A 27,554-nucleotide genomic window follows, 5' to 3' on the forward strand; every position below is an offset into this window, starting at 1 on the left:
TAGAGAGAAAAGTAAGCCAAAGCTTTGGGAATAAGAAATGCTGTGCATCTGCTTTTGCTCTGTCCTCTGTTCTCCCCTCGCTGCACCCCTACCCACTCTACCCTCACCCCTGGAGGGATGAAAGGAGGATGTTGCGCAGCTACCCAGAATGGCTCCTGTGGCTCTTGTCCATCAGTAGGGTCCTGCTGCTCTGATCCTCTTCTTAATCTTGTCCTTCTCCGTCCTCTCCCTCCTGATTATGCCAATATCCAGGCAGGGGATCTGTCCCTCTCTGTCTCCATATCTGCTTTACGAGTGTCACATTCGATTAAGCCCCACAGGAAAATGTAGCCTCGGCTATATCCTGATTAAAGTGACAGCATAAGGTGATAAAAAAAAAAAAAGGTATGGGTGGGTCAACGAGTGGATACGGCACTTTGTGTGCTGGACCAGAAGGAGACGGGGGGAGGTTGGTGGTGCTGAGGGAGACATACAAGCCTAGTTGGCTGCTCACTGCTGGAGGACTCATCTGCAACAGTGGGTGGGCTGCGGTTGCAGTACAGAGGAACATCACATCGCTGACGGGGGGGTGTAAAAGAGAGAAAGTGGTAAGGACAACGAAGCATGGAGACTCTATGTTCCCGAGCCTTCTGACGAGGACAGTGAGGAAGTTACACATCACAACATATTCTCTCGCCTGTCTTATCGTTCTGCATTTCTCTCCGTCTCTGTCCAGTCTATCCTGTTCTCCCCTTATCTTTCCACACCTCTCTCCCTTTGTCTTTGCCTGTCTCCATTCTCTGTTTGGTCTCCTATTTTATTCATCTTTCCATCAGTCCCCTATCTCCCCAATCCTCTCTACGCCCCCTTGGACACTGGCCCAGTGTGATCGATGAAGCTGGATCTCGGTAATCTGTTTCATTTGATATCTGTCTCACTGCCAGCCACAGAGATTTAGTCAGGAATGAGCAAGAAGCTGGAGATTTTCATAGGCGCTCACGCTCCCTCACACACACATGCAAACAATCTGTCGCTGAGGCAGTGAGCCCGGATCGTCTTTTTATCTCATCTCTCTCATCAATCCCCTGATGGGCTTGTGCCTGAATTCATAAATAATGCAGACAACACTGGCGAAACTGCTCCTCCTTTTTTGCCATGCCTTGGCCATGTCCATGCTGGACACAGGACAATCGCTCCCATCACTACCATCTCAGGAGTTAATTACCAAGAAGCAGATCTGAATTTGAAACCAGCTCCAAATACATATAAAGTGGGATTTGTTGAGAGAACTCTGAAAGGCAAAATGTTTAAAAATGGCAGACCAGAGCGAGAGCTACTTTACAAAAGACAGTTGCAAAATATGGCAATAACTTCATAGTTGAGATGAAGTCTGACTAAAATGACAAAGCGTTTCCTGCAGCAGTGTATGAGAGCACAGCGTTTTTGATGTCCACTCTTGTCATCATAGTGCCGCAAAATCAGTTAGTGCCAGTGTGTTCAACTCGAGTAAGGACAAAGTACAAACCAGTGAAAGTTCTTTGTGAATGCCAAAATACAGAGTCTTTCTTCTTACATTTCAACCGAGAAGAATTACAAAATCCCTTGTTGCTTGTGTAGAATGATTGTTTGTGGCAGAGAGTTTTGCTTTGTATAAACAGTACTTTGGTGTCCTCTCTTACCCAAATAATAGGACAAGAAATGGTCAGAGAGAAACTGGAACCAGAACTGATCAACATCTACATTATACCCAACCGTAACTCTGTGATCTGTTGTTTTCACAAAAGGGCAGTTGGTTGCAAAGCAGTGAAACAGAAACACAAACAATATATAAGTCAAATAAAAAATAAGAAGACCCTATAAAAGTAAAGAGTCCAGTGTAGTTCAATTATACATGAAAAAATAAAGATGAGAATAACAAGTCATAATCTAATCTTGACTTATAATTCCCACTGAGCTATAAAAAAAAAAAAGTGTGTTTGTGTCAGTGTTCGTGTGTGTGCTATTCTCACCATGTAGAAATAGGAGAGACAACAACCAATGGTCCAAAATACTGAGCCCGTCTTCACTGATTTCACCTGCAAGAGAGAGGGAGAGTCACAGCAGTGTGTTATAAATAAATATCCATACATGCATCAACATCAAATTAGACATGCAGACCCACAGTTTGTGTATTAGGGACAGTAGAAACTAAAGCACCCTGGGATGCATATTCTCTGTCAAAGATGACCTGATGGCATCTGGACTGAGTGCAGGCGGGTTCACTTTAGTTGTTTGCTGAAACATCATAGTCTTATTGAAAGTTTTGTTTATATTGTGATTCACCACATTTAAGACTAAAGCATGATTTATTGTTGTGTGTCACCTCAATGCAGAGCCTACGGCGTAGCCTATGCACGTGGCCTTCACTGTTGTGAGCATTTATACTTGTGCGGAGGTGTGTCTGTGTCACTCTGCAGTTGCACCTCTAAAACACAAACATGGCTTAATTGCAACAGTTTCAAACACAAGTCCACAAATCAGCTTCACTATAACTCGCAGCATTCACAGACAAAGCACTTGTCTTTTTCTGGGAACATTTTCCCCACAAATACAACATGCTAATGATTTTAGCACAAGCCTACGGCATTTTACATTGTATAAATTAGCCTAGCAACTAGCAAACTTTTCCTCTTCTCATATGAAGCCAGGGACAACAGCAACATTTAACAAAGGTAACGGCACATAATTTGGCTTCATTACAACTCAAAAGATTCACCGACAAAACAACTGTCGCACTAAACACATTTTCCAAACAAATATAACACGCTAACGTTATTAGCACAAGCCTATGGCATTTTACATTGTGTAAATTAGCCTAGCGACAAGCAGAGATTTCCTCTGCTCATATGAAGCCAGGATAAATCCCTGAAGAATAAATCACACACAAGACTTAAAATGCTATTTTTGTGGAGGCTTTATTGTCTTCACAATTTATTGTTTCTTATCTGTGGAATTAAGGTAAATAAAAGCTTTGTTTCCTCTGAGGAAAAAGGTTTCAGCTTACAATAACAGACAGGAGGTCTGCTTTGCCTCAACATGTAGTTACATTTCTGGGGAGGTGCACGTCAGGCTACAGCATAAGGTATGTCGTAGGTACGGTGACGATTCAACGTAGAAGTATAAATTAATTTTTAAGACAAATGTAACATAAAAATGTGTATTATAAACTTGTAATAACACATAAAAAAATCATATTTTGTGCATCAAGTCACAAATCCTTCCCAATCATCACCTACGTCCCACTAGAAGTGTGTGGTGGTGTACAAGAGACTGCCCTCTGCCTATATTTTCGTTTTCTTAATTTCATATGCTCAGGACGTTCCTGGGCACAATGTGCAGGGAAAGTCCAGACTTTATTAAAAGGTAGCGACCAGGTGGAAGACCGTAAGCCACACACATCTCAGAGAAGGCTTTGAAAATTGAGGACACAGCACTGACAAATTCAAATACAGCAAGGCAGAATGCCAAGCAGACAAAGCTGGTGTTGGCTTTCACTTTCACTAGCAATACTGTTTACAAACAGTAGCCAACAATTCCTGCATAGTATGCCTTTAAAAAGCAGCTTAATGATCATAGCAGATGTAGAACAGACAGCTGTGGTGAGAGAGCAGATGAGGGGAGAGCAATTCAGACTAGACCAATGAAAACATCTTGTAAACAAGCTCTCCTTCCCCTGCCACAGGCCGATAAAGCAGACAAGTGTACACATTAACATTCAAAAACACACTGAGATAATGACAAAGTTGCAAGTAAACACACACACAGATGCACTTAACAGTGTGCTTTCAAAAGTGTCAAACTCAGGGAGAGTACCAGTGACAAAGGGAGGGAGAGGAGCTTGGTAAGAAGCTTGATCGCATCCAATAATGCCTGAGATTTGCTGATGAGGAAGAATCAATGATCGCTGGACCAAGGTGGTCCCGCCTCGCCTGAATACCCAGCAGAGCTTCACAGACAGACTCCTGGATTAATTAACTGCACAGATAGACTCACAGACACCGCTTTATACTGTGGGTGCATGCAGAAACACAAAAATAAACTGTCCTTAAGCAGTGCTTTCCCTCTGTGCTGAGGTGGGCCACAGTAAGTAGGTCTGTGGTGACCTGATTATCTCTCTTCTATAGGAAGGTGAAACTTTTGCTGTTCCAGAGCCTTGCTGCTCTGCATGGTTTAAGGTGTTGTTATGGATCCCACAACTTTTCTTGGCAGGTCCCTTCCTACTGTGCTGTGATTGACTAGCACTGGCCATAACCATGATCTCTTTGCCCTGACTCTACCTGCCTCTGACCTTGAAGTGTCGACATGACGTGTACCAGCCAACACAACTAGGGTTGGATACCAAACCTTTAAGGTTAAGACTGAATTACATCAGCACTACCGAGTACCAATTCATGTTAAATCAACAGGTGTCAAATCTGACACATCTATTTGTCATTTTAACCCAAACCACAATTTTTTCCTAACTTTAACCAAGACAGACAGTGAAGCTGGCAAAGGAGATCCACAGAGCTGCCGGGTTCAGACGGGAGGCGTAAACAATGTAGCATGTCCCAAAACTGGTAAGCTCCACTGGCCAGCAACAGAGCTTCGCCAGCTTTGTAGTGAGCCGACACTATTGCTGTAGCGCTGATCTGCAGCGACAGTTTCAACACATACTTATTTCACATACACACACACACTAGGGCTGGACGATATACCGACTATGTACGATATATCGATATATTTTCAAGCAAGATATAGATTGAGACAATACCATTTATATCAATATAGGGTCAGGTTGTGTTACATAAGCATACCAGTGTCCAGCTCTCCTCTGTCACACTCTCTGCACAGCTCCATCAACACTCAGAGACACATAGCTACTCCTGTGTATAATCTGTCTGTTAGTAAGTCTACAGTGCCACATCGGTCTATATGTTGAACAAGCTACGCTAAATCAGTCTGTGAGATGAATCAAATTATGGCAGTAGCACACGTGCAGTCCAGCGCTGCGCTGCTACTTTGTGTGCGAGGTGGATCTTAGCACATCGCTGTTCTTCTTGGTAGTTGTAGTCTGTTTTGTGACATTGAGACAGTGCCTGGATGCAGGCAACAGGAGTGTTATTAAAAAAATGCAGCGACAACACAGACATTTCATATACAACATACACAGACATATATAACAAGGACAAAGCGTCTCTCACTTCTTCCCTTCCTCGGTCTCTCTGTTGATGCTATGTGCCTAAATACAATTAGTAACTTAAATAATTAAAAATATTGAAATAATTTTCCAGCACTAGATTTATTTGAAAGGCCATGGAAAACAACTTTTAAGTCCACCCACAAAGACTTTTTAATGGTTCTAAACCAAAATGGATTTAGGTCTACTTGATACCTTGATACTCATGTTATAGTTTTGTGTCCTGTGCTGCAAGCCTTTAAACCTCTGTAGCTCCAGTGCTGTGTGCAAACAGTTAACGTACAGCTCTGCTATTTATTCTATATCATTTTTCATTTACATTTTGTGCTGCATATATTCAAACAGGGAAAAAACCTGTCTTTGCATGTTATTTTGATCACAGTCTGTCTTTATAAAAGTGCCTGTGACGTCTCAAATGTGGCTTTGACTTGCAAATGAACATGTCGCCCGTTTCGATACTGAGATACATATCATGTGTTGCCATTCAGCCTGAAAATACAGAGATATGAATTTCCATATCGCCCAACACACACACACACACACACACACACAGAGCACTACATGACATTAGAAAAGAGCAGAGAAACATAACTGCTTGTTAAGAAAAATAGAGAGTGCAAAGCTAGATATATCTAGAGAGACAGAGCAAAACTACAACACTTCTGCAACAGAGGGAGTAAAGTACTGGAGAAGATACCGGTACTGAAGTCCAGGTAATTGTATCAGCTGAAATACAAACAGCGCTCAACCCTAACCACAGCACAGACCCACTGCTTTTCCAAGAAACGCTGACCCAGGCCCCATTAGAAGAGATGCATTTCTCTGGGGGAGATGGGGTAATTTTAGTATTACCTGCACTGGTCAATGACACTCATCCCATCCACAGCACATGTCTGATCTTTCAACCCATATCTCAGCAACAATTAAAGCCCCTATACTGTTTTTCAGCCATCTCGCTGGTACCTGTAAATTCAGTATAAAGAGACAGTTTTTTTTAAAAAGTGTATCTAAGTTTTAACACATAGAGCTACGTATATTTATTGTTTCATGCAGTCTAGCACAAAAGTTCTGCAATAAATCATAGAGGAATAAAGGTGGGATTTATTGCAGGGCTGCTTTATTAGACTACATTACTTTCAGCTAGGTGTGAACTGGCAGCGGAGCATTGCCAAAGGCACAACTTCCAAAACACTTTCCCTATAAATGGCTCCATGTTGAGACTTTGCTTCTTTTGTTTAAGAGTGAAAACAAGCGTGATGACAGATTAGGATGACAACAGTCACTGTGCAAGCTGCTGTGTTCTACTCAGACAATATTCCCACTCAAGCCGAGCCAAAGCTAGCGTGCGGCCTTGCGTTGTCCATTCAGGGGCATGTGGCCACTGGTGCTTCAACCCCCACTCCCAACTGCCCTCCCAGCCTCCGATCTCTTTGTCGAGACACAGAAGTCACACAGTGTGATACCAGTCCAGCTAATTAAATGTGAGCCGAGAGAAAGAGTGGAATTACTGTTACAACAATGTAGGTATGGTGCACGGGGTTGGAGCAAGGGAGGGAGGCAGTGCAACTCTGTGTGTGTGTATTCATGTTACGGAGAGCTGTGGTGTTAAAAAGAGCAGCTCTCCTGGGTGTGAGAGGATTCAATTATAGATTATGGGAGTGTGTGTGTGTGTGTGTTGGGAAGGGTGGAAGGGGTAAACACAGAGATTAAGCGAGTGGAGTTGAATGGGTTATTAGCGGATAAAATGAAGGAGTCGGATAATGAAGATTGGGCTGAGACTTGAGAGAGCGTTTCTGCCACGCGGAGGAGATGACGGGGGTAAAGAGACACGGAGGAAAGGGACGAGCAATAATGAGATACAGGAAGGGAGAGCAAGGTGGGAAGATCAAGTAGGGAAGAAGCAGAATGCAAAACACAGCTCGAGCAAAAACAATAGCAGAGACAAAAGAAGACAAAGACAATTAAAGGTAGAAGAGATAGAAGAAAGACGGAGGGGAGGAAAAGAAAACGCAAAGACATATGTGGGTAAATGAGACTGATAATGGGAAGCAGTGGAGCATGGCCGGGATGATTGTTTTTCAGGGCCCGTGCCAAATAGAATGGAGGACGTGAGAGGTGGTAGGTGAGGGGAAAGGGATTTTTGCGATGGCACTGCTTCGCTGATGACACATCACCTTAAGAGGCAGTGATGGCTGCTGCGAGGAACACCTGCCTCACTTGGAGATGTATTGTCCATACGCACAAGATGACAAGAGGCCATTATAATAGCGCAGAGACAAACAGATGTCCCTAAAACACACCCTAATACACATTTCCTGGTGTGAGACAAATGGTTATGGTGACAGGTTTTTTTTGGGATGAGTCCTGAAAAGTTAAGTGGTGAATTTTGGAGACTCCTGCAGAGTTAAAAATTATTTCAGATGGACATAGGAGGAAAACATCTCGGATGTATTGGGAGAAAAAAACGCAGTTGATGGGAAAGGATGAAGGCTCTGTTGTTAATGTTTAAAGGTGCCAAATGTTCCTTAAAAGGTTTTGTAATACCTGCTGTGAAAATAAGAAATGTACCTACTAGAGATCAGTTAACTTTACCTTCAGCTGCCCCACACCCGTTAACCTTTGACTAACTGGTTCATTTTTAAGGAGACAAAATTGCAAAATGACATTAAATACAAGATGCCTCTCCTTTTAGTCTGGCACTCCATTGACTCAGTGAGCTTTAGCACTCCATTCCAAAGTGCTAACCATACAGAGGTGATAAACTTTAAATGTTTCATGATATACATGAATAATTCATTGTCTTTTGTTTCATTTTCTGGTGTCTCTGCTGACCTTTTTAACATGAGGAAACCTAATGCCCACTGCCCACCCTCCAGTCTAAGCTGGTTAGCTGACATTAACCTTGACCACTCTGCGTTGCACATCTCTGGGTAGAACCACCACTTATTCACATTTACAGCTAGTACTGCTACCAGGACAGAACTGCTTTAGAAACATGGTGGCCATCCGCCGCTTTTTCCACAGGTAGCCCCGGTGACTAAGCAGCTTTATTTTGACCTGCATACCCCCTTTAGCAGTTTTAGCTAATGCATGTTAGCACCACTAGTCATGCTGCAACTGCTAACGGTGCTAAGAGAGCAAAGGATGCATCCACACTAATGCTATTTGGTCCGTTTTAAACGAACCCTGGTCCACTTCTACGGATGGTTCGGTTCGTTTGAAGTGGTGTCAACACTCATTCGAACTCTGGTGCGGACTAAACGAGCGAACCCTGGTCCATTGGAAAACTAGGGGTCTCGGTTCACTTGCAAGTGAACCCTGGTGCGGTTCGCTTACAGTGGGAAATGCAAAACGGATGATCCAGCGAACCAAAGAGAGGAAGTGACATAGAGCGCAGTGCATTTTGGTGTTTTTGTGGTGACCAAGCCGGCCGAAGGTGATAGATTTCTGTTTTCAGTCCTGGCCAATCAATGAACCAGGTTTTCTTCTTCCTCGTGCTTTTTTTCTTCCTAGTCAGTGGTCATTTCGGGAAATACCTCACCAAAACAAGCAGCTGTTGTAACTGCGTGATGTTGTCCAGGCGGTTTGGTCAGGTTTAAAAAGTGCAGTGTGAAAGTGAACCAAACCAAATGAAGGTGTGAAGTTTTTCCCACCCAACTGAACAGAGTCCCCCGGGACTATCCTGGTGTGAACGCACCCTAAGAGCAATAACATAAGCCTAGTTGACGATGCTTAAGGGGATATGCGGCTCAAAATTGGGCCCCTTGCTCACTAGGGCTACCTGGGGGGGACAACGGATACTGGGCACAATGTTTCCACAGCAACACTGTTGGGTCGTGATGGCGTTACTAGCGGCGATCACTGAATGAGCACGACACTACCTCTCACAAGACCTTGCTGGTGCGCAGTGTAGTAAACAGAGGTAGCAAAATGAACCTATAGACCAACATGCATACACAGTCAAAAGGATTCACAGCCGTTAACCAATTATGTTTAAATGTTGACATCTCTAGTCTCGCTACCCATCTACACAAAGAGACTGATGTGACAAATTATGATTTGGGCGTCATGATCTGCCATAATTTACTCATTATTCTTATTGATATCATTTTAAACACCATTTGGAAGAGTCAACATCACGTGTGAGCAAGAGTAATCTTTATCTGACAGAAAAAAAGAGTAGAGAGTACTTCTTCATAATGCAATTCAGTATTATTTCATAATACCGTTCATCCGGATTTCAGTGCAGACAGTTCACCTGCAGTTCACCCTTTGCACAGTTCACTTGTCTACAGCTCTGCAGAGTTTGCAGTCCTCGTTGCCCACCTGTCTTAATATGCCTCAAATCAACTAAAATTCCTGACATCCTTTTGTTCCTTTGCTCTCTCAGCAAAAATTTCAATACAAAGTAAATTAGCAAGGCAAAGTGTCCTGATGGGTGTCCGTATTTGTTTTGGTATAGTCACACGTGAGTTTTCTAGTGTCACCATCTTATCATAGATTAAATGTTCAATGTGTTCAATGTTGATGGATGTTGGTGGAAATGGTCACGTAGGTGGAGTCACGCCGGGTTTTTTACCTGCTACACAAACCTAATCTTTATAGCATGTGGCTGCGTGTCAAGTTTACTGTGTGCATATTGAGATTTGCCAAGTGATAATGCAGCTGCATATGCAAGGTTTGGAAGTGTACCCTATATTTACTGGAACTGAATTAATTAACTGGATCATTTTAACTACAGGAGGCTTTGATGTGATTGATTTATTTTAATGTGAAATGTAAAAACATCGACAGGGTTGCTCTGCTGCGTTGCATTGCCTCTGGTTATCATTTTAATCATTTTTAAAGAGACTGTACTTGTTATGTTTTTCATGGGTCTATGTAGTTTTTACCTGTTGGGAGGGCTGCGGAGCCACACCTAGAAATAAAGTGCCTGCATGGCATCTGTGGTCAGTGTAGCAGCTTCAGCTGATTATGATCAACACGCTCTGCTGCGGGCACGCTGCAGCAGACGTGTCACACCATATCCATGCCCTTTGTATTTCAGCCATTGGTCTTGTTGGCCTCAACAGTTTCAGTGTCTCTTCCTAGTAGGGGTGATGCGATATACTGGGATTGACATAATGATGACCACAATATTTAAAAAATGAAATATTAACATACACACATGATGATATCATGAAAATAATCCAGCGCCTCTTTCTTTCCATTCTTGCTTTGTCCCCCTCTCCTGTATCATGTGGTTGCCTTTTCACTATCCATTGAGTGCAATTGCTCTTTATGTACATTCTTTTTACAGCTATGGTTAGAGACTCTCTCTTTTGAGTGTAATTTATTTGCCAAAAAAGAAACAAAATGCACAACAAACAAAGTTAAGGATGAATCATCAGATGACAAAGTGCTTCATGCAGCAGTGATATCATGATAGTATTTTTTTTTTCATTATAATTATCATGAACACTTTTGGCCAAAATTGTGTATGGAAAATCTGACATCATGTCAGCACTAGTTTCTAGTTTAAATTACAGAGTAAACAGATGAAAAATGTTTTCTAAAACTCTCTGAACTGCCAGTGACTTCAAATTCTATGTGGTTTGTATTTTCTATAAATGCATTTACAATAAAAGCCTGTATACACATGAGTACATAATATACATTTCCTCAGTGTGTTTGGCTGCCATATGTGCACTGTATGTGTAAGGATGTAAACTCCCCCATTGACACTATCAGCTGTTTGGTTTCACTCTGCTGAGCTGGCAACAGACACAGAGCCAGGTGTGTTGTATTGGTACTTAAACTGTAGACACAACCGCCGCGCTCAGCCAGCCACTTGGACACCAAACTGTAGGTCACTGCCAGATCAGGGATAGTGAACGCGAGTACAAAAATACACCATAGAGTTGCCCGCAAGCTCGAGCCTAGTGACTAATACTACCATGAAACCACATGTGGACATGCATCCATGCACGATTTGACAAAGTGACATAAGCGGGGATGGCTGAATCCTCGGACAGATAAAAGCTCCTTTCCAACCCTGCGGCGACTGTACGTCCAAGCTTGTTAGGCTGTGGCAAACAGCAGTGAGGCAGGGCATGACGAAACACCTGCATCACTGCTTTTACCTGGATGAAAGCTTCCGCCATGCAGCGTGTTTTTATGCTCAAGCATAAAGAGAAATCGACACCTTGAAGGTAAAACGAAAATTGGACAAATAGCCTATGAGCTACTGTTATCACTCGCTGCCTGTGGCAAGCATAAAGCAACTCTTTCCTGTTCACTTACTGAAACTCCTCGGATGAGGACAGTTAGACCATTAGAGTAACAGTTTTCCTGCTCACCAGCCTGTCTAACGTAAGTTGCTATTGCCTTTCAATAAATGTGCGTGAAGGTTTTTATCATTGAGAAGTGACATGACAGTTTAATTATATATCAACTGGACCTGGAGACAGAAAACTCTTCATTTTAGTGTTCAAATTAAAACAAATTCAAATTAAAAATGGAAACCAAAGGAACTAAGTGAAGATAAAAAGCACAAAATTTTGATGCTGCTTCTCACTTTCAACCACCATTTTCATTTGTTAATTGGCGAGCAGTAGATCAAGAGTTTTGCAGCGTCCATGACAACAGCTATGCGTTTCATATAAAGTCACTTATTAAGAGATGTCTTTATGCACGCACAGGCGATGTGAATAACATCAAGGGACAACCTCGATATCCGTGTTAACTAATTAAACATCCGTGGCGATCAGGAATACATGCCATTGCATTTGTTGTGTGGATGGTTAATGCTTAACTGTAGCCTGAATCTGTTCCTGTGTGCTGTGCAGTGACTCTCAGCTAAGACACAATGTTTATACTGAATGCTGATGAGCAACATCGTATGGCCTCCGAATACATGTCTGCATAAATGTGGGACTCCTGTGGGTCTTGCTCTGTTTCTGGCTGTGAGGGTACTCTTTAACAGCTGCAGGCGGTCATGTTTGAACGCCGCGGGTATAATGAAAAAATTATCAATGTAGTTTAAATAAAACTGGGGCTTTATTTGCCCGTCTTATCTCGGTAACTCTGCTACACTTGATGTGCACGAGACATGAATGATGCATCTCCCTACAACTATGCAGCTACAGTTGGTCATCAGATTTCATTGGCTTATTTGCATGAGTCTCCTCTGGTTCCAAAAGGCTTGTGGCATCCTATCATGTAATAATCTTTTCTAGTAAAACCCAAAGCTTCCACACTAAGAAAAAATAAAAGTCACTCTCCAATGTAAGCTGAGCAGCAGGAGCAATACAAAGAAGAAGACAGAAGGAGGTAGGGAGAGGAATAAAACAATTATAAAGAATAAAAAAAAAATCTTGTAATTTTTGTTCTTAATATTTGTCTGATGTATCGTTTAAAGCCAAAGATAAAGATAGCTAATGACAGTGTTGACTACATAGCATCAAAACTGGAGGAGAGTCAAAAACTAATGTTTACAGCCAAGTATCAAGATCTCAGTTTTGGTTAATTTTGCTTTAGACAGTCCAACACCCACTAGCTGCTTAAAAACTGCTTGATTTTTAAGGGGGGAAAAATGCAAAATGACATGAAACACAAGAAGCCTTTCCTTTAAGTCTGATGTTCCACTGACTCACTGAGCTTTAGCACTGCATTTTAAAGTGCTATCCATTTAGAGGTGGTGAACTTTGAATGTTAGGTGTTGCCTTTTGTTTGATTTTCTGTTGGCATTCTGTGAATACATGGTGGCTACCCTTCGGTCTACCCCCAGGTAGTCCTGGTGAATAAACAGCTTCATTTTGCCCTCTTTAGTTAGTTATGTTAGCACCACTGGCTGTGCTGACACTGCTAACTGTGCTAACTGAGCTAACAATTAACCTGGGGGCAGATAGGATGGTGGGCACAATGTTGGGTTGGAATTCCGTAACTAGCAGAAATCACTGAATGGAATGGCCAGTGCTGCTAGCTACATTTAGCTTCCACCAGACCTGGGTGGTGTGCAATGCAGTAAACTGAAGGGCGGCAAAATTCGCCTATAGCTCAACATGCATAACTGGTCAAAAATATTCCAGACAGGCAACTAATTAACAGTTAACCACTGGCATGCCCAGTGCCAATTATAATATACTGTAGAGTCATTCTTTCAGTGCTGTCTGCATGTCTGGGAGAAGGCCTGAAGCTGAAGGCAGCTGGCTCCTTTCAGGTTCAGTTTTAAAAATAAGGCCTGTGCAAGTCGCTAATTGCAAAATCATTTCCTTTAAATCAATTCAGTCTTTTGTTCGATTTCTTTAAAATCGCTAGAATTAACAATATTAAATTTGGACTCCCTTTAAATGTCCATATTCATTTGACACCTGTTCCTTCAGAGGTTAACTGTGCAGGTGTGAAATTCTTTCACAGTGATGACTGTAATTGCTTCCCTGTAACCTCTTACCTTTCGCTGCAGTCTACAGGAACATGAGGCAATTTTGTTAACAGAAATCATTTTATAGACTCCTGGAGATGACGGGGTATTGTATAAATAAGAAATATGCCCACAGCGCTGTAATGATAGGCAGTGATATTCACACGTTTAGTCTATCTGCAGTTCTTCTCCCAGTATGTTCTTCATAACAGAAGAATACAAATGTTAGAAACCCATGTCTGTCAAGTCCAAAACTGCCAGCATGGACGGTAAAATTGTCTCCTAATGGTCCAAAATGCAGCAGCCTGTCTGGCCTTTAACCAGCCAGAAACAGCTCGTGTCACTCAGCTTTTTCCCCAAAGTTACCAACCTTGGTTCAGAATCCCTCTCGATGTTCAAAAACTGCACTTAAGCTATTTAATGCACCGACGAGCCTTATGGCACTTGAGTCAGGTAAAATGTGGAACTGAGGCACTTTCTCTCAAAGGCTTCTCCTTGATCTACTGTATCTTAAATGCACATTGCTTTGCAATTCATATGAGTATTGCGCTTCTCTTAATCTGCTGATGTTGACCTCTTTAATGTCAGAAGAAACCTGGTTTAACAGAAGGAGCTGATTACTTCAATTTCAACTGGTAAGCTCGAAATATTCTCTATCTCAAGTTTCCTTTTCACATTTTCATTATTTTTCGCAAGGTGGAAGCCTGGAATGTGTGTATGTCTGTCTGTCCGCAGCTGAATTCTAATTTTCTCATGAATTCTGTTCTGGCATTATCGCTCTTATTCTGAGTTTTAAAGTAAAAAATGAAGCATGTATAACTGAACGGGTACAGCTCAATACAGAATGAAAAACTCCTCAATACTTGTCAAGGTCAACTCCAATAACAAGAAGGAAGAGGGATGATGAAAAAATTGTTTGCAAAGCCAAGCTCTTCAATTTCACACAAAGACAAGCAAGCACACGCACGCGCACACACACACACACACACACACACACACACACACACACACACACACGGCATTCATAGTAAGATAGCTGTGGGGCTGTAAGGCAGCTGCTGATGCAACTGAAAGCAGTGGACACACTGAGGTACAGTGAAAAGTCTGTTTCATACATCCTGCAGCCTGAAAAGCTCTTTCCTTCCACGGACTTTGGAAGACCATTGCAAAAAAAGTGCACTGTGGTCCCTGCAAACATCTCTCTCCTCGTCTGTGGAATGTATTGGTTCTGTTAAGGTCTTCCTGCATAACCTTGACAAATTATGTTTTAAATCACAGAAGGAAAAATACTTTTGTTATATACAAAATAAATCTGACCTTGCTGACAACCATGAGCAAATTCAACAAGGTCAGACGCTCTGTGGCAGGTAACCTGCTGTATTTACTTTGTGCATTTTTTTTAAAAAAGGATGGTAAATTGGGAGGGGGTCCATTCACCCTTTAACCTGAGGTCTTTTCAATTCTACCTTTAAAGGTCATCTTATTGTGAAGGTTTTACAGTGCAGCATGCTATTTCCTGGGCTCCACATGGTCCGCAAAGACGCCCAGTGTGCCTTTCAAGCCTCTGGATAAATAATTCAACGTTTGAGGCCAAGTAAGATTGAAAACAGGGCTACACAAAGCCTGTCCCCTAAAACTGAACAGACTGAGTGCTCACAATTGGGGTAAAAATACAGAGCGAGCACATGTTCAGATTTTATTCTAATTCTTAACAAAGCAGAATTTCAAACTGACCATAAAACAAAATATCAGAGGTGTATACCCACATCAAAATGACATGTTTATCTAATATCACATTGTGCAGACCGTGCATACCCAGAGGTAGTAGGTGAATTGCAAGGCGAAGATGGCAATGCCTTCATTGTCAAAAGAGCCTGCGACGGAGCGAGAGATATAACCAGGGACGATGGCGATGAAGCAGGCCGCCAGCAGCCCTGCGCCCTGGTTCCACAGCTCCCGTGTGAGCAGGAAGGTGGAGATGGCCGTCAGACCACTGAACACCGGTGCCAGGAAGACGCACACGTCACGGATGTGGACGGTGATGTGGAGCAGGTTGAGCACGTAGTGGATGAGGCCGGCTGTCACCATTAACCCCGGGTATACCTGAGTGAGGGGGGAAAGAGAAGGAGAGGTTGAGCAAAGTATAGCATGGGAGGGATGTCAAACGACAGAACATTAATCAGCAGTTATTTTGATCATCTTTAAAGGTCAAGTGTGTGGTTTCATTAGTTTATAAACACTTGAAAATAAGAATCGTTGTGTTTTTGTTACCCTTTTCCTCATCTTACTGTTACTGTAAAAATGAATATCTTTGGGTTTTGGACTATTTGAGAAAATAAATTTGATGACCTTTATACATTTTTAATGTTTTCTTGTGTTTTGTGAACCAACCAACTAATCAAATCAAGAAAGTAACTGGCAGATTAATAAAATATAATGTTTTGATGCATGCCTACAAATGGTGATGGTAAGAGTGAAAACAACATGCAAGATGAGAGAAAAAAACATGAAAGGTGCCACAAGGGAGAAACTATTTTCGACGGACACAACAGTTCTGAGCATTACAAACAGAAGAAAGATAACAAGCTGCATTATTATCAATACTATTGATTGAGACACAGACTTTTACCTTTACCAACACACTTCTTTAGAGCCAATAGCTTACATCTAAGAAAAACAAGACAAGACAAATGATCTACACCTCATCCAGTCATCAATGTATATGCTGAAATTCAGGTCAGCTAGAGATCTGCAGCAAAGGGGAGCAGAACCTAAATCAAGAATCCCAATACGTTCAAATAGCCTGTCTGAAACTTGAGATGTCATCAAGTATAAAGTCTGGAGCTGCACTACTGACAATGAATGGGAGCACCCTGTCGTGGACCCACATAATGTTTTCTGTTTTTTATACCCAAATGAGCTTTATTGTATTGTTTTTTATTTCTGAAACAGAAAATATGGTGTCATCAACAACCCCAATTCATTGTCTGTGGAGCAGCTTCGCACTTTATCCACAATGACATCACAAATTTGAGTTTTAGTGCTCCAGTTTGGGAGAGAGTTCTTCATGTTCACAAATACTTCTGGATTTTCTTAGCCCATAAGAGCAACATGTATGAATTTTAAAAAATGGGCATACTTCCCCTTTAAGACATATTTGTACAGCCAACTGATTTGTTTTTTCCATTTGGCTTGTTAAATGTCCAAAAATAGATAAAATGCCCATCACAATTTCTCTGAGCCAAAGGTGGACTCTGAAATGCGTGTTTTGTCTGACCAGTGGTTCAACAATGGATGATACTGAGCTTACAATTATGTTTAACAGTGAAACACAGCAGCTCCTTACATGTGAGAATCTGGAACCAGCAACTGTTTGACATTTTTTGCTTAATAAAAGACTTGTTGCCATGTATAGTAGAGTGTTCCTCAGTGAAAAGTTATTATTAATTAAACCCTCCACTCAGCTAAAGCTGGGGCCTGAGCAGACGAGGCCTCGTGGCCCTGTCTTGTCTATACATGAGAGCAGATCCAATTAGGGCCCTGTGCAGTGCACTGGCTGTCTGAAGTAAAAAACGAGGCTATGTTAAACGTGTGAGTGATGTCCCTGATGTGTGCTCACTGCAGCCACAGTCCATGCTCTTTGCCTCGCCGCTAATAAACTCAGGTCTTCGCGTCTCTAATTAGCCGGTGCCTGGGAGACTTAAGCTTCATCAACCAATCTACTTCAATGAAAATCAACCATGTCTTGCCTCTCGGCTCCGAGGAGTGGACTCCGTCTAATGGAGCAGTATCCTGCCATTTACAAAACTACTCTTGTAATTATTAGCCATTTTGAACTCTGTGGTAGAGCCCAGGTCCCCAAAACATTACAGAGACAACTGAGATCAAAGCCTGCATTGAGTTTTGGCTTGATGGCGAAAAATGTTTATGCATAATTTATCAGCACTTTCCTCTAAATTGGCATTCAAGAATGCATTACATAGCTGTTCATTATGAAAATATAATTAACTAAAACTGTCAAAAGCTGTTAACAAAAAATGCACTTAAGTCACTGTCCTTATGGCAACAAAGACTGGTTTATTGTCTTGACAGCCCGCTGTTGTTATGGACTGTCACATTAGAGAAGCCTGCCTTCCTTATCTACAGCTCAGGAGAAAGAGCAACTGACACTCGTCCTCTGGGGATTCTGGGGAGGGTGGATGGGAGTGAAAGGGGGAATAAAAAGGGAGAGTGCAGCTGGACTGGTCTAAGCAGAAAGGCTCTAAACTGTCACATTAACCGATATGCGCTCGTCCGTCTTCCAAACGGTGTGACCCATCTGAGTGCTTAGAGACTTAACGCTATCATACACAATTAATGAGGACTGTCAGGATCATCTGTCTAATTTTGAATAAAAAAAAAAAGAGAGGGGGACGGGGTAAGGATAAGGGTAGGATCAGAGAATGGAGGCATAGCGGAGTTGAGAAAAGACAGCCAGACATTAGAGAAATGCAGAGGCAGACAGCAGAGGAGAGATGATGAAAGATAAAGAGGCAGAGAGGTTTGAGCGACTGAGGAGGAAAAGTGAACTATAGTGGATAAAAGGAGGGAAAGGGTATGTTAAACAGAGTGCAGGCGGGTAAAAGGTTCAATGCAACAGAACAGAGTCGCGGCATTGCTCTCGGGTGGAGCAAAGGTGGTTTTATGAATTTCACCTGGAGCCAGAAGGGTCACAGACCACCTCCCCGCATGAGAAAGGAGACTGACATTGTTGCAATGTCAAGACAAGCTCCTGAAAACAAGGAGGGACTGTAACTTTGTAATTCATCAAGTTTTTCAAACAAAAGCTGCTGATAGTGTCTGCATTATGGGCTACGAAACACACTGCACCAGTCTGAGGTGAACCCAGCCCTTGTCCACACCCCTGCATGGTTTAAAAGCATAGGCTTGATGCAAATAAGAGCTCTCACACATTCATTTTATCATACCGAATGCAGTGTGGGAGTAAACTAAATGCCCTTCTTCCCTGAAGCCTGTCTATGTTCAGAAAATTATCTACCTCAGCCATGCAAACAAGTGGGATTTTGACAATTAGCCTACACAGTAAATGAGTGAGTAGCTTTCTGTTACTCCAGCAACTACCATCGCGGTGCCCTTGAACAAGGCACCAAATTATTCTGGCAACCAATCCCGCCTTAGCCTCTTATATAAAAAGATACAGCAGGTAAAGTCTGAAATGGACGTAAATCTATCACTGAGCCAGCTGGCTGAACTTCTGCAGCAGCTCTATCAGATCTCCTCAGTGCATCAGTTCTGAGATCTTGCTCCATTTTACATAGATTTGCATGTTGGAGGGAGACATTTGCATTTAGTACGGCCAACAGAATGACCCATGCACCTGCTTTTGAAATTCCTGTGAACCCTATGCGGCAGACTGTGACTGTGTGAATGTGACCGACTGACCATCTGGCACTAAACTTCTTCCAAGTCAAACGTGGGCTGTTAGCGGACCTAGCCAGTTAAATAGAGCAAGGCTGGGAAACTTCTATATTTTCAGATGCCATGAAAAGAGCAAAGCTAACAATGTATTAGTTTGTTCCTCAGTACTTTCTCACTTCCCTCCTATGTTTGTGGTTCTCAGCCTCAAACCCAGTGTTCATACGGAGGGTGCAAATCTTAAAAAAAAAATAGATACCAAATATACAGAAAGCTGGGCACTGTAGTTTCTTGAAACAGAGGTTGAACAGTAGACTAACTATACTGCTACAAAGACTAACTAAGACAGTTTTGGGGAGTTTTATTTTGTTTCTCTTGAATTTGAATGAAGTATGCTTTATGATGAGTTTAAAACGCAGTTAAGCTAAAGTTAGTTAGAGAAACTTGTATTGGTGTAAAAAATGTGTAAGAATACAGGCCAAAATGGCATTCTCAAACTAGTGAGTGTGACACAGTTTGCAGCCCCAATGATATGTGTTGTCACCATAACAACAATCACCATTTTCAACAGTAAACAGTTACATGTCCTTTTTACGCATTTTATTTCCATGCCGAAAACTCATTCGGAAATGTTTAGTGATGCAATAAATCAAGTGAGAAGTAGGATCAGTTTCTCATAGACTTGTATACTAGCCTGTAGGGGTGGGGGAAATTTCCGATTCTTAGATGCATCGCGATTCGGATGTGGACGAATCTGAATCGATTCACAAAAGTCCAAATTTCCATTATTTAAATCTGTTAATTAGAGTAATACAGAAGGTTCTAAATAATGCGGAACTAAGAAGCATGGTACGCGTCATCTCTGGGACACTTTGGGATGCGGACCTGGAGCGAACATGCCGACATGCGCACAGAACTGGACAAGAGCCACGTTATATGTAAGCTGTGTCGTGCTAAAATAAAATACTTTGGCAACACAGCAAACATGAGAAGCCATGTAACTCGATTCCACCCAACGGAGGAGTCAGGGAGACGGCAGGCTGTTGCGGCTACTAGTGGTGCTACCGACCAGAGAACAATTGAGGAAGCAATTAGAAAGCTGCTACCCTCATCGGAAAAGGCGAAGCAAATTACGAAGGCCATCGGGGCATTTATTGCCAAGGATTTGCGTCCTTATTCCGTCGTGGAAAATCAGAGATTTCAAGCACTGCTGCATACACTGGAGCCCAGATACACCATCCCATCCTGACGCTATTTCACCGACACGGCCATCCCAACACTCTACAACCAAACCAAAATAGAAGTCATAGCCTTCACTGTTGAAGGCAGGTAGCATCGCAGTTACATGTGATGCGTGGACGTCTGTCGCCACCGAATCATTTGTTACTCTAACTGCACATTTTATCTTGTGATTTAAGATACCTGTTGTTACCTTTGGTTCCGTACAACAAAGTTGTAACTTTCCAGTTTGCACGCATTTCCATTTATATGTTTAATAAAATATAATGGAAATGAATTCAACTGTTTCTTATTACAAATGCACTGTTTTTAAAAATTGCAAGTGTTGAATGCTTATTCAGTGAGACAAAAAGAAATGTGTGTTGTGAAAAAGTGCATCAATATACATAAATTAAAGATGCATCAATAATCGTTTTATAATCAAATCGTAGCCCCTGAATCGTAATCATTATCGAATCGTGAGGTGCCCAAAGATTCCCACCCCTACTAGCCTAGAAATCCAGACTCAAATCTAGAAAGATTTTGAGTCTGGTCCTCACCGATACACTGTTCCTACCCAAACTGCAGTGAACTAACTGAGGCATATTAAATGCTGCTGCACGCAATTGGATAGCACGATAGCCAATCAGAGCAAAAAACAAGGTGACGTATTTATTGCAGTAAGCCCCATTGGTTTGCCGGCCAGTGGAGCTAACTGATATATTATGCTTTTGTCTTATCCCATCGGCAAAACAGCAAAAACATCCTTCCTGGAAGCGAAGGCTTCTAGGGCAGTCTTCTGTTCCTCTCTCGAGGAAAAAGATAAGTGTAGTTGGCTTAGTGTTTCTTTCAAAGCTAAACTGAATGGACGAGGTCCTTCGGCAGCTGCTATCTTGGCTGTTTACTTTTCGACTTCTATGGCACAGCGCTTTCTTCATCATGTTACGCCCGAGCCCACCTCTGTCAGACAGACTGATCTGATTGGTCCGATGGCGATTCACCGGGCTCTGCTTGTTGGGGCCAGATTCCCATACAGAGCAAATTCGAATTTGCTGCTCCTGCTGGCCGTTAGCAAGAATGCAGGTCAAGGCTTTTGGGCGCTGGCTTCACTCTTCAGACCTGGGAAATATTCACATTTGGTGTGCGAGCTGGCGAATATGGGATCAACTCAAAATAAACTATAAAGCTCATGTTCATGGTAATGACAGAGTGTGTCACCCAGTGCAACACTGTGGTTCATTTTTTGGACAACAACGGTACTCTATGGCACAGAGAAATAGTCTATAACAAGCGTTGGCTGCAAACCCAATGCTTACTTAGTCAGATCAGTTCATTGTTCATGTTGTCATTAACAAAAACATAAATGTCACCAGACTTCAACATCATTTAGCAACATTTTCCTGCTCTGAAGCCACAACCACTCTGCTGTGGTGCATCTTTCTCCAGGACAGTCTAATTACTTTAATTAGGTTGGCAAAGTGACATGTAAAGCAACCCACTGGTTCCAGTACAGCACATTAGTTGATTCCAATATTAACAATATTGTCCCCCTTAGTGGCGCTGCTGTGGACGCAATCATCCGCTGACCCTGTCCAAGATAATGGTGCATGACGCAAGGACAACATGACTTAAATAATTGCTTGGTAAATGCAGTGCAAGTCATATCCTGGCCAGACAATCACTCCTCAAATTATACCCACTGAAACCGCTCTGCTAACACTTTTGTAACTGCTCAGTTTAACACTTTCAAGAGAAGAAAACAAATATTGTATAAACTAGGTCTCGCATTTTAGTAATAGTTTTTGTTTTATGGTATTGAACTGCTTACTTATTTCTCGTGTTATACAGCCGAATAAAGCAAAATTTCAGTCTTGACTGAGTTTTATCTGAAATGAAAATGTAAGCCCTTCTGGCAGAAAATGGACGTTGAGGGGACAGAGTTAATATTCATAAAGAGAAACGATCTACAGATAGAGGCCAGTTCTGCTAGAGATGAAGTAATACATTACACTGATGTACTGCTCATCACAGTGCCTATTGTCCTCCCACCTCGTACAAAACCCAAGCTCTGATAAGGCGTAAGCTCTCGTATGTCCTCTATTTGCAGATTGGTCTAGCTTGAGGGTAGTCTGCCGAGCAAATTAAAATATTTAAAGTAATGTTCAACCGGAAAATGAAATGACTTTAAAGTGAAACCAAATTTGAGCAGAGAAGACTCGCTATAATCTTCTTCAAATGAACCATGTGTGAATTCCCCTGCAGTTTTCGGTTGGTTTTTTACTCATACATTCATGAAGTGCCATTACAAGTGTAGAGGAGAAAGATGTGAGCTTTGTTTGCTTTGTCAGCTTATTTGTATGCAGAAGACAATGCATTTTGCAGCCCAGGGATCTTGTAAATGTCAAGAAAATTAACTTAAAACTATACGCCTTCCAATTCCGATTACCGGTCTAATCATGAGTTTCAGCCTCCACCCGATGGGTACAAGGCCTAAACCAAGTATCCATGTACTGTAACAGAACAGGCTCATCCATTATAACAAGCTAAGCCTGTCATATGCAATTACCAGTAGCTGATGGTAATTGCCTATGACAGATGAATGCTGATGGATGGGTTTTGGATTCCAGTTCCTTGCTTCTCTTGTGCAGTAGTGAATACTATATTCAAACATCAGCATGTAGCGTGGCTACTGCTTCTGCCATGCACCATCTGCTTGGTGCTGTAATGATAACGGCATCTGATAGCAATGCACAACATTAACATGCCTCACTGTCTCAACTGTGCAGAGTAACTCTCCAATCAGCCGACAAAGAGACGATAAGAAAGAAAGATTGAGAAAAGAAAAGAGTCACGCGACAGGCACCGAGGGCCAGGCTCTCTCCCAGCCTCTCAGCTGAACCCAATAATGGAAACACGTTGGGAGACATTTCCACATTTATTTGGCACTGAGGGGCTGGATTATGTAGTCCTGATGCATCATTAGCTAGTGCAATTACAGCTCAGAGTGCAAACCTGGCAGTTCATGAAGCTTGGTCAAAAGAACGAAGGCAGGTGGGGTTGTTAGAGAGGGAGATGGATAGGCCAAAGGTTTTTACTCACACAGGCCTCACAGTTCACAGGATGCAGGGCTGAGAAGATGAGGTCGGGAGAAGAAATGCACAGAGGAATAGGGGGCGGGGGAATGGGAGATAAATTATGAGGAATCGGCACGTTGTATTTTTCACTGAAAAGGGTCAATGTTTCACAACAATCGTTGCTGCTGGTAAACAGGGAGGCCATGGCAGCCGAGGGGAATCTGTCAAGTTAACAGCTCACTGTTGCTACTGGATTGTGACTTAAATCCATGCTGCCCGGTGGAGGCTTATAGGGCTCTATGGTATCCCTGCACTGCCTTGGCTAACCCCAGATAACCCCATGCTACAACCCCCCAAACACACACACTCAGCAGTGAGGATACCCATGACAACAGACTGAAGAGCTGCTTCCCATTTATTTTGCATTAACCACTAATGACGGCATAAACACTGACAACATATCAATATCAATGAGTAATCCCGATGTGCTCATGAATATTAACAGCGGGTAAAGACATATCTCCTCTTTATCCATCTGGTAAGAGATGTTGACTGTCTACATGTCCATATTTATTGTTAGTTTGTTTTCTGGGTCTGGTGAAGCATAGGTACTTCAATATGATTAAGTATGATTTAAAGCATAATTTGATGCCTGACTGTACCCACTGATGGTGCTGACTGCAGCCAGTTTGGTGCTGTGATTATCCTTTAATTTAAAAAGGATTGAGACTGCAGATTTCGCAAATTCCCTACAAATTCCTGCCATGGCTAATATAAAACTTCTTCCACCCATCCATCCATCCATCCTTTTTTTTTGCCACTTAAGTAGGTCAAATTCACAATGGCAGTATGCTAAGCCAAGTAGCCCTGATTTCTTTTTTTCCCCAGTCAGCATCTCTTGGGGGATCCCAAAGCATTTCCAAGCCATGTGGGATGTGTAATCCCTCCAGCATGTTCTGGGTCTGCCTGGGATTTTTTCCCAGGTGGACAATCCTGGACTATCTCCATAGGGAGGCGCATAGGACCCTTCCTGATCCAAACGGCCTCAAAAGGCTCTTTTTAAACATGAAAGAGTCACCCTATCCCAAAGAATGAGCCCAGAAACGTTCAGTGGAAAAACTAATTAAAGCAGCTTGAATCTGTGATCTCATTCTCTCAGTCACTACCCAGAGCTCATGAGCACAGGTCAGCGATCAACTAGTAAATCCAGAGCTTTGCCTTCAGGCTGAGCTCCCTCCATAGTTGAGTATAACACCCACATTATGGGAATTCTGTACAAATTTGCCCATCAATCTCAGGCTCCATCTGACCCTCACTCATTAACAAGACCCCACCTGAGCCAGCAACTTGGTCCCAAGCTGAAGGGGGCAATCTAGAAGAGCAGTATGGCCTCAGACTTTGAGTTGCCGACTCTCGTTCACACCGTTTTATAGCCTGATGCAATGCAAGTTAGTTCACACTAGAGGTCACAGTCTGTTTAAAGGGATATATCATCAATTTTCAACTAGCTTACCATCCTTCCAGCACCCAGATCTCCCTGCTCATCTCTGGTTCTAGAGCTACTGCTCAAACTACAAATTGTACTGGATTTTTTTTATGCCTGCCACCACTGACACAAAGAGTATAGAAGCAGATCAAGAGAGAAAGTCCCCCTTTATCTGAACTAAAATGTTTTATGAAACATATTTTAGCATTTTCTAAAACTGTAATTCAAGATCATTTGTTACCAGCCGGCCACCATGTTGTTTCCTGTGCCAAAACGGACAGGCATGCATTACGTTACCTTCCAGCAACGTCTATTGGTCAGGTGCTGGGTTAGGTTTTCTACCTCTTGAGCAAAAGCAAATGCCACGGCCCTTGACTCCTCAGTTTACTGGTTATGCAGCAAGTATTTGTGTCTTTCTACTGCATAGACGGCCCAGTTTATGAAAAGACCATCATCACTTAGAATATTCTACTCATTATTTTCATTGACAGCCAAAGAGTACAAATTTACTGATAATAGGATGGGCTGAATGTAATGTTATTCCATTGTGCATGGACTCTGGGATCAGCGCTGTTACGTACACAGCAACACAGCCTCCATTATGACTGCACTGGGGCGCTCGTTGGAAAGCTACCATGGTGACGAAGCAGAGGCAATTAAAACAAAGTTTCTAGAGTGTAGCGTTCTGGAGAGTTGCCAAAGTTTATTAATAAATTACGTGGCATAGGATCAGTGCATAGACAGCCTCTCGTGCATTTTAGGCAATCCCGGAGGCATTTCCAATATTGGTATCGGTATCGCCTGGAAAACTCTGCCTCAGCTGTGCCTTTATATTCTACTTAGAAAATCATCAGGGCAAACCCTTGGCAATGTCATCTGAAAACATCTTTGACTTGTTGCTGTAGATGCAAACACAGCTCTCATTTTGGAGACCAATGATTGCATCCCTGGCACCTTGTATTCGTGAAGTCCTCCCTTACAAGACACCCTGTGGGTCATACGCCATTTCCAAGTACACAAAAACACAAATCAGTGGAAAGCTCCTTGACTCCTCTAGCAGTTTTCCAAGATTAAAGAGATTAAAGAGGTTCTGCGACCAGGATGGAAGCCGCACTGCTCCTCCTCAATCTGAGGTTCATCAATCGCCTGGAGCTTCCTCTCCAGTACCCTTACATAAGACCTCCTGAAGAGGCTGAGCAGTGTGATACACCAAAGAGCAGCAGTACACCTTTCCCTTCTTTTTCAGAGGTGCAAGCTGCCCCACACTGTCTCATCTCATTTCAATCATTTATTTTCCTTAACTTCACAAGAAGATTGTCTGCAAGTAAATCTGTACTCCTCTAAAGACATCCTAGAATTGCTGAACGATGAAACAAGTGAGGAAATGTTTAAAAACACGGAGCTTGACTGCATCAATTTGAGGAGAAACTTACTGTGCCACCAACAATCCTGCCCAAGGGGTACCAGGCCCTTTCATCAAACCAGTTGAGGAATTCATAGAAGCCATTCGTGGTGAGATGGTGCGTTGATCTGTAATTGAACCTGAAGCAACAGAGGAAAAACAGAAGAGGGCTGGCTGAGTATGAGGCAAAATAACAACCACACACAGAGAACAGACATCCATTTCCATTTATAGACCATATTTTGCCAAAATGTTATTGCTACTGACAGACCAGAAAACACTTAACTCTAGTAAAGAAAAGGTTATTTCATTTCCAGATTTTCTGAAGGCGGGCTGAATGGGTAAGCTGCAGAGACTTCGTCTTGTTAGAATAAGAAAGATAAAGCCTCCATTCACTATGTGCGTCTTTGTGCTGATGCCAACAACTCTCAGGTCAGCCCTCGGTTAAAAAATGGAAAGATGAAGGGCACTCGCACATACTGTGGCATTTTTAAGAACAAAACCTGCTTATTGCACAGATAACTCTGACTGCAACCACTGGCATGTGCTGAGGTGACAAAGGCGAAAAGTGGGTCTGGTGTTGGAACAGAGAAATAATAACACAGAAAAAAAAACAAACAAAAAGAAAACCCTGAGAATAAATATGAGGAATATCACAGTAAACAGGCCTTGATTCACACTGTAGCTGTGGTAAGCCGAGGGGGCTGGAACACTGTCAAGCAGCAGAACTAAAGAGCTGACACTGTTGAGAAGATTGCTGCCAAGGAGAACGAGGCAAGTGTTCAGTAAATTTTCAGAGGCACCTTCTTTGCTGCACAGCTCATTAATGTGGGCTGCTTTATGGTATGTTCAGAAACCCATAGACCTCATGTAACACATCATGCGTAGAGACCCTATAGCAAGGCAGAGCAGTTTGCTAAAGGACAATTACTTGTTATGGTGGTCTCAAATAGAGACATATACCTGAGAGGACAGGCTTTCATGTGCTCCCTTACACACTAGAGAGACTCTTTGATTCCGACTGCATCGAGTATAATAAAATCGTCAGCCCAAAATGCTACAAAATAATGCAAAGTCATGTTTATACGTGATTTAGTTCAGCCTTATTTCTTTTGTTTATCTTCACTCCAGCTGCATGTGTGGCTCTAGTGCAGCAGTAAGATAAAGTGGAGGAGCCTCAAAATGCTGTTTTTACCTTGCCTTTATACTTCTTCAAATCATGCATATGCCATCCCAAATTTGTAGGAGTGTATTAGCAAAAGCACTATTGAGAGGCTAATGGTGCCTCTAACATGGACACATCACATTTAAAGGGCTAGCTCACCCTTAAAATAGAATTAAATATTTTTCCTCTTACCTGT

The 27,554-nt window shown here is 42.3% G+C and overlaps 1 protein-coding gene across 1 annotated transcript in view; it reads right to left on the reverse strand.

Annotated features, from left to right (window-relative positions):
* The window catches only part of LOC125904246 (dolichyl-diphosphooligosaccharide--protein glycosyltransferase subunit STT3B), a 118,097-nt gene that overhangs the window by 41,841 nt on the left and 48,702 nt on the right, over positions 1-27,554 (reverse strand). The window contains exons 2-4 of the mRNA XM_049601529.1: positions 26,225-26,333; positions 15,414-15,701; positions 1,989-2,054 (exon numbers count right to left, since the gene is read on the reverse strand). Of these exons, the coding sequence (XP_049457486.1) occupies positions 1,989-2,054; positions 15,414-15,701; positions 26,225-26,333 (463 nt within the window). The remainder of the gene's footprint in view (positions 1-1,988; positions 2,055-15,413; positions 15,702-26,224; positions 26,334-27,554) is intronic.

This window comes from Epinephelus fuscoguttatus, linkage group LG17 (genome assembly GCF_011397635.1).
Source record: "Epinephelus fuscoguttatus linkage group LG17, E.fuscoguttatus.final_Chr_v1".
NCBI lineage: Eukaryota > Metazoa > Chordata > Actinopteri > Perciformes > Serranidae > Epinephelus > Epinephelus fuscoguttatus.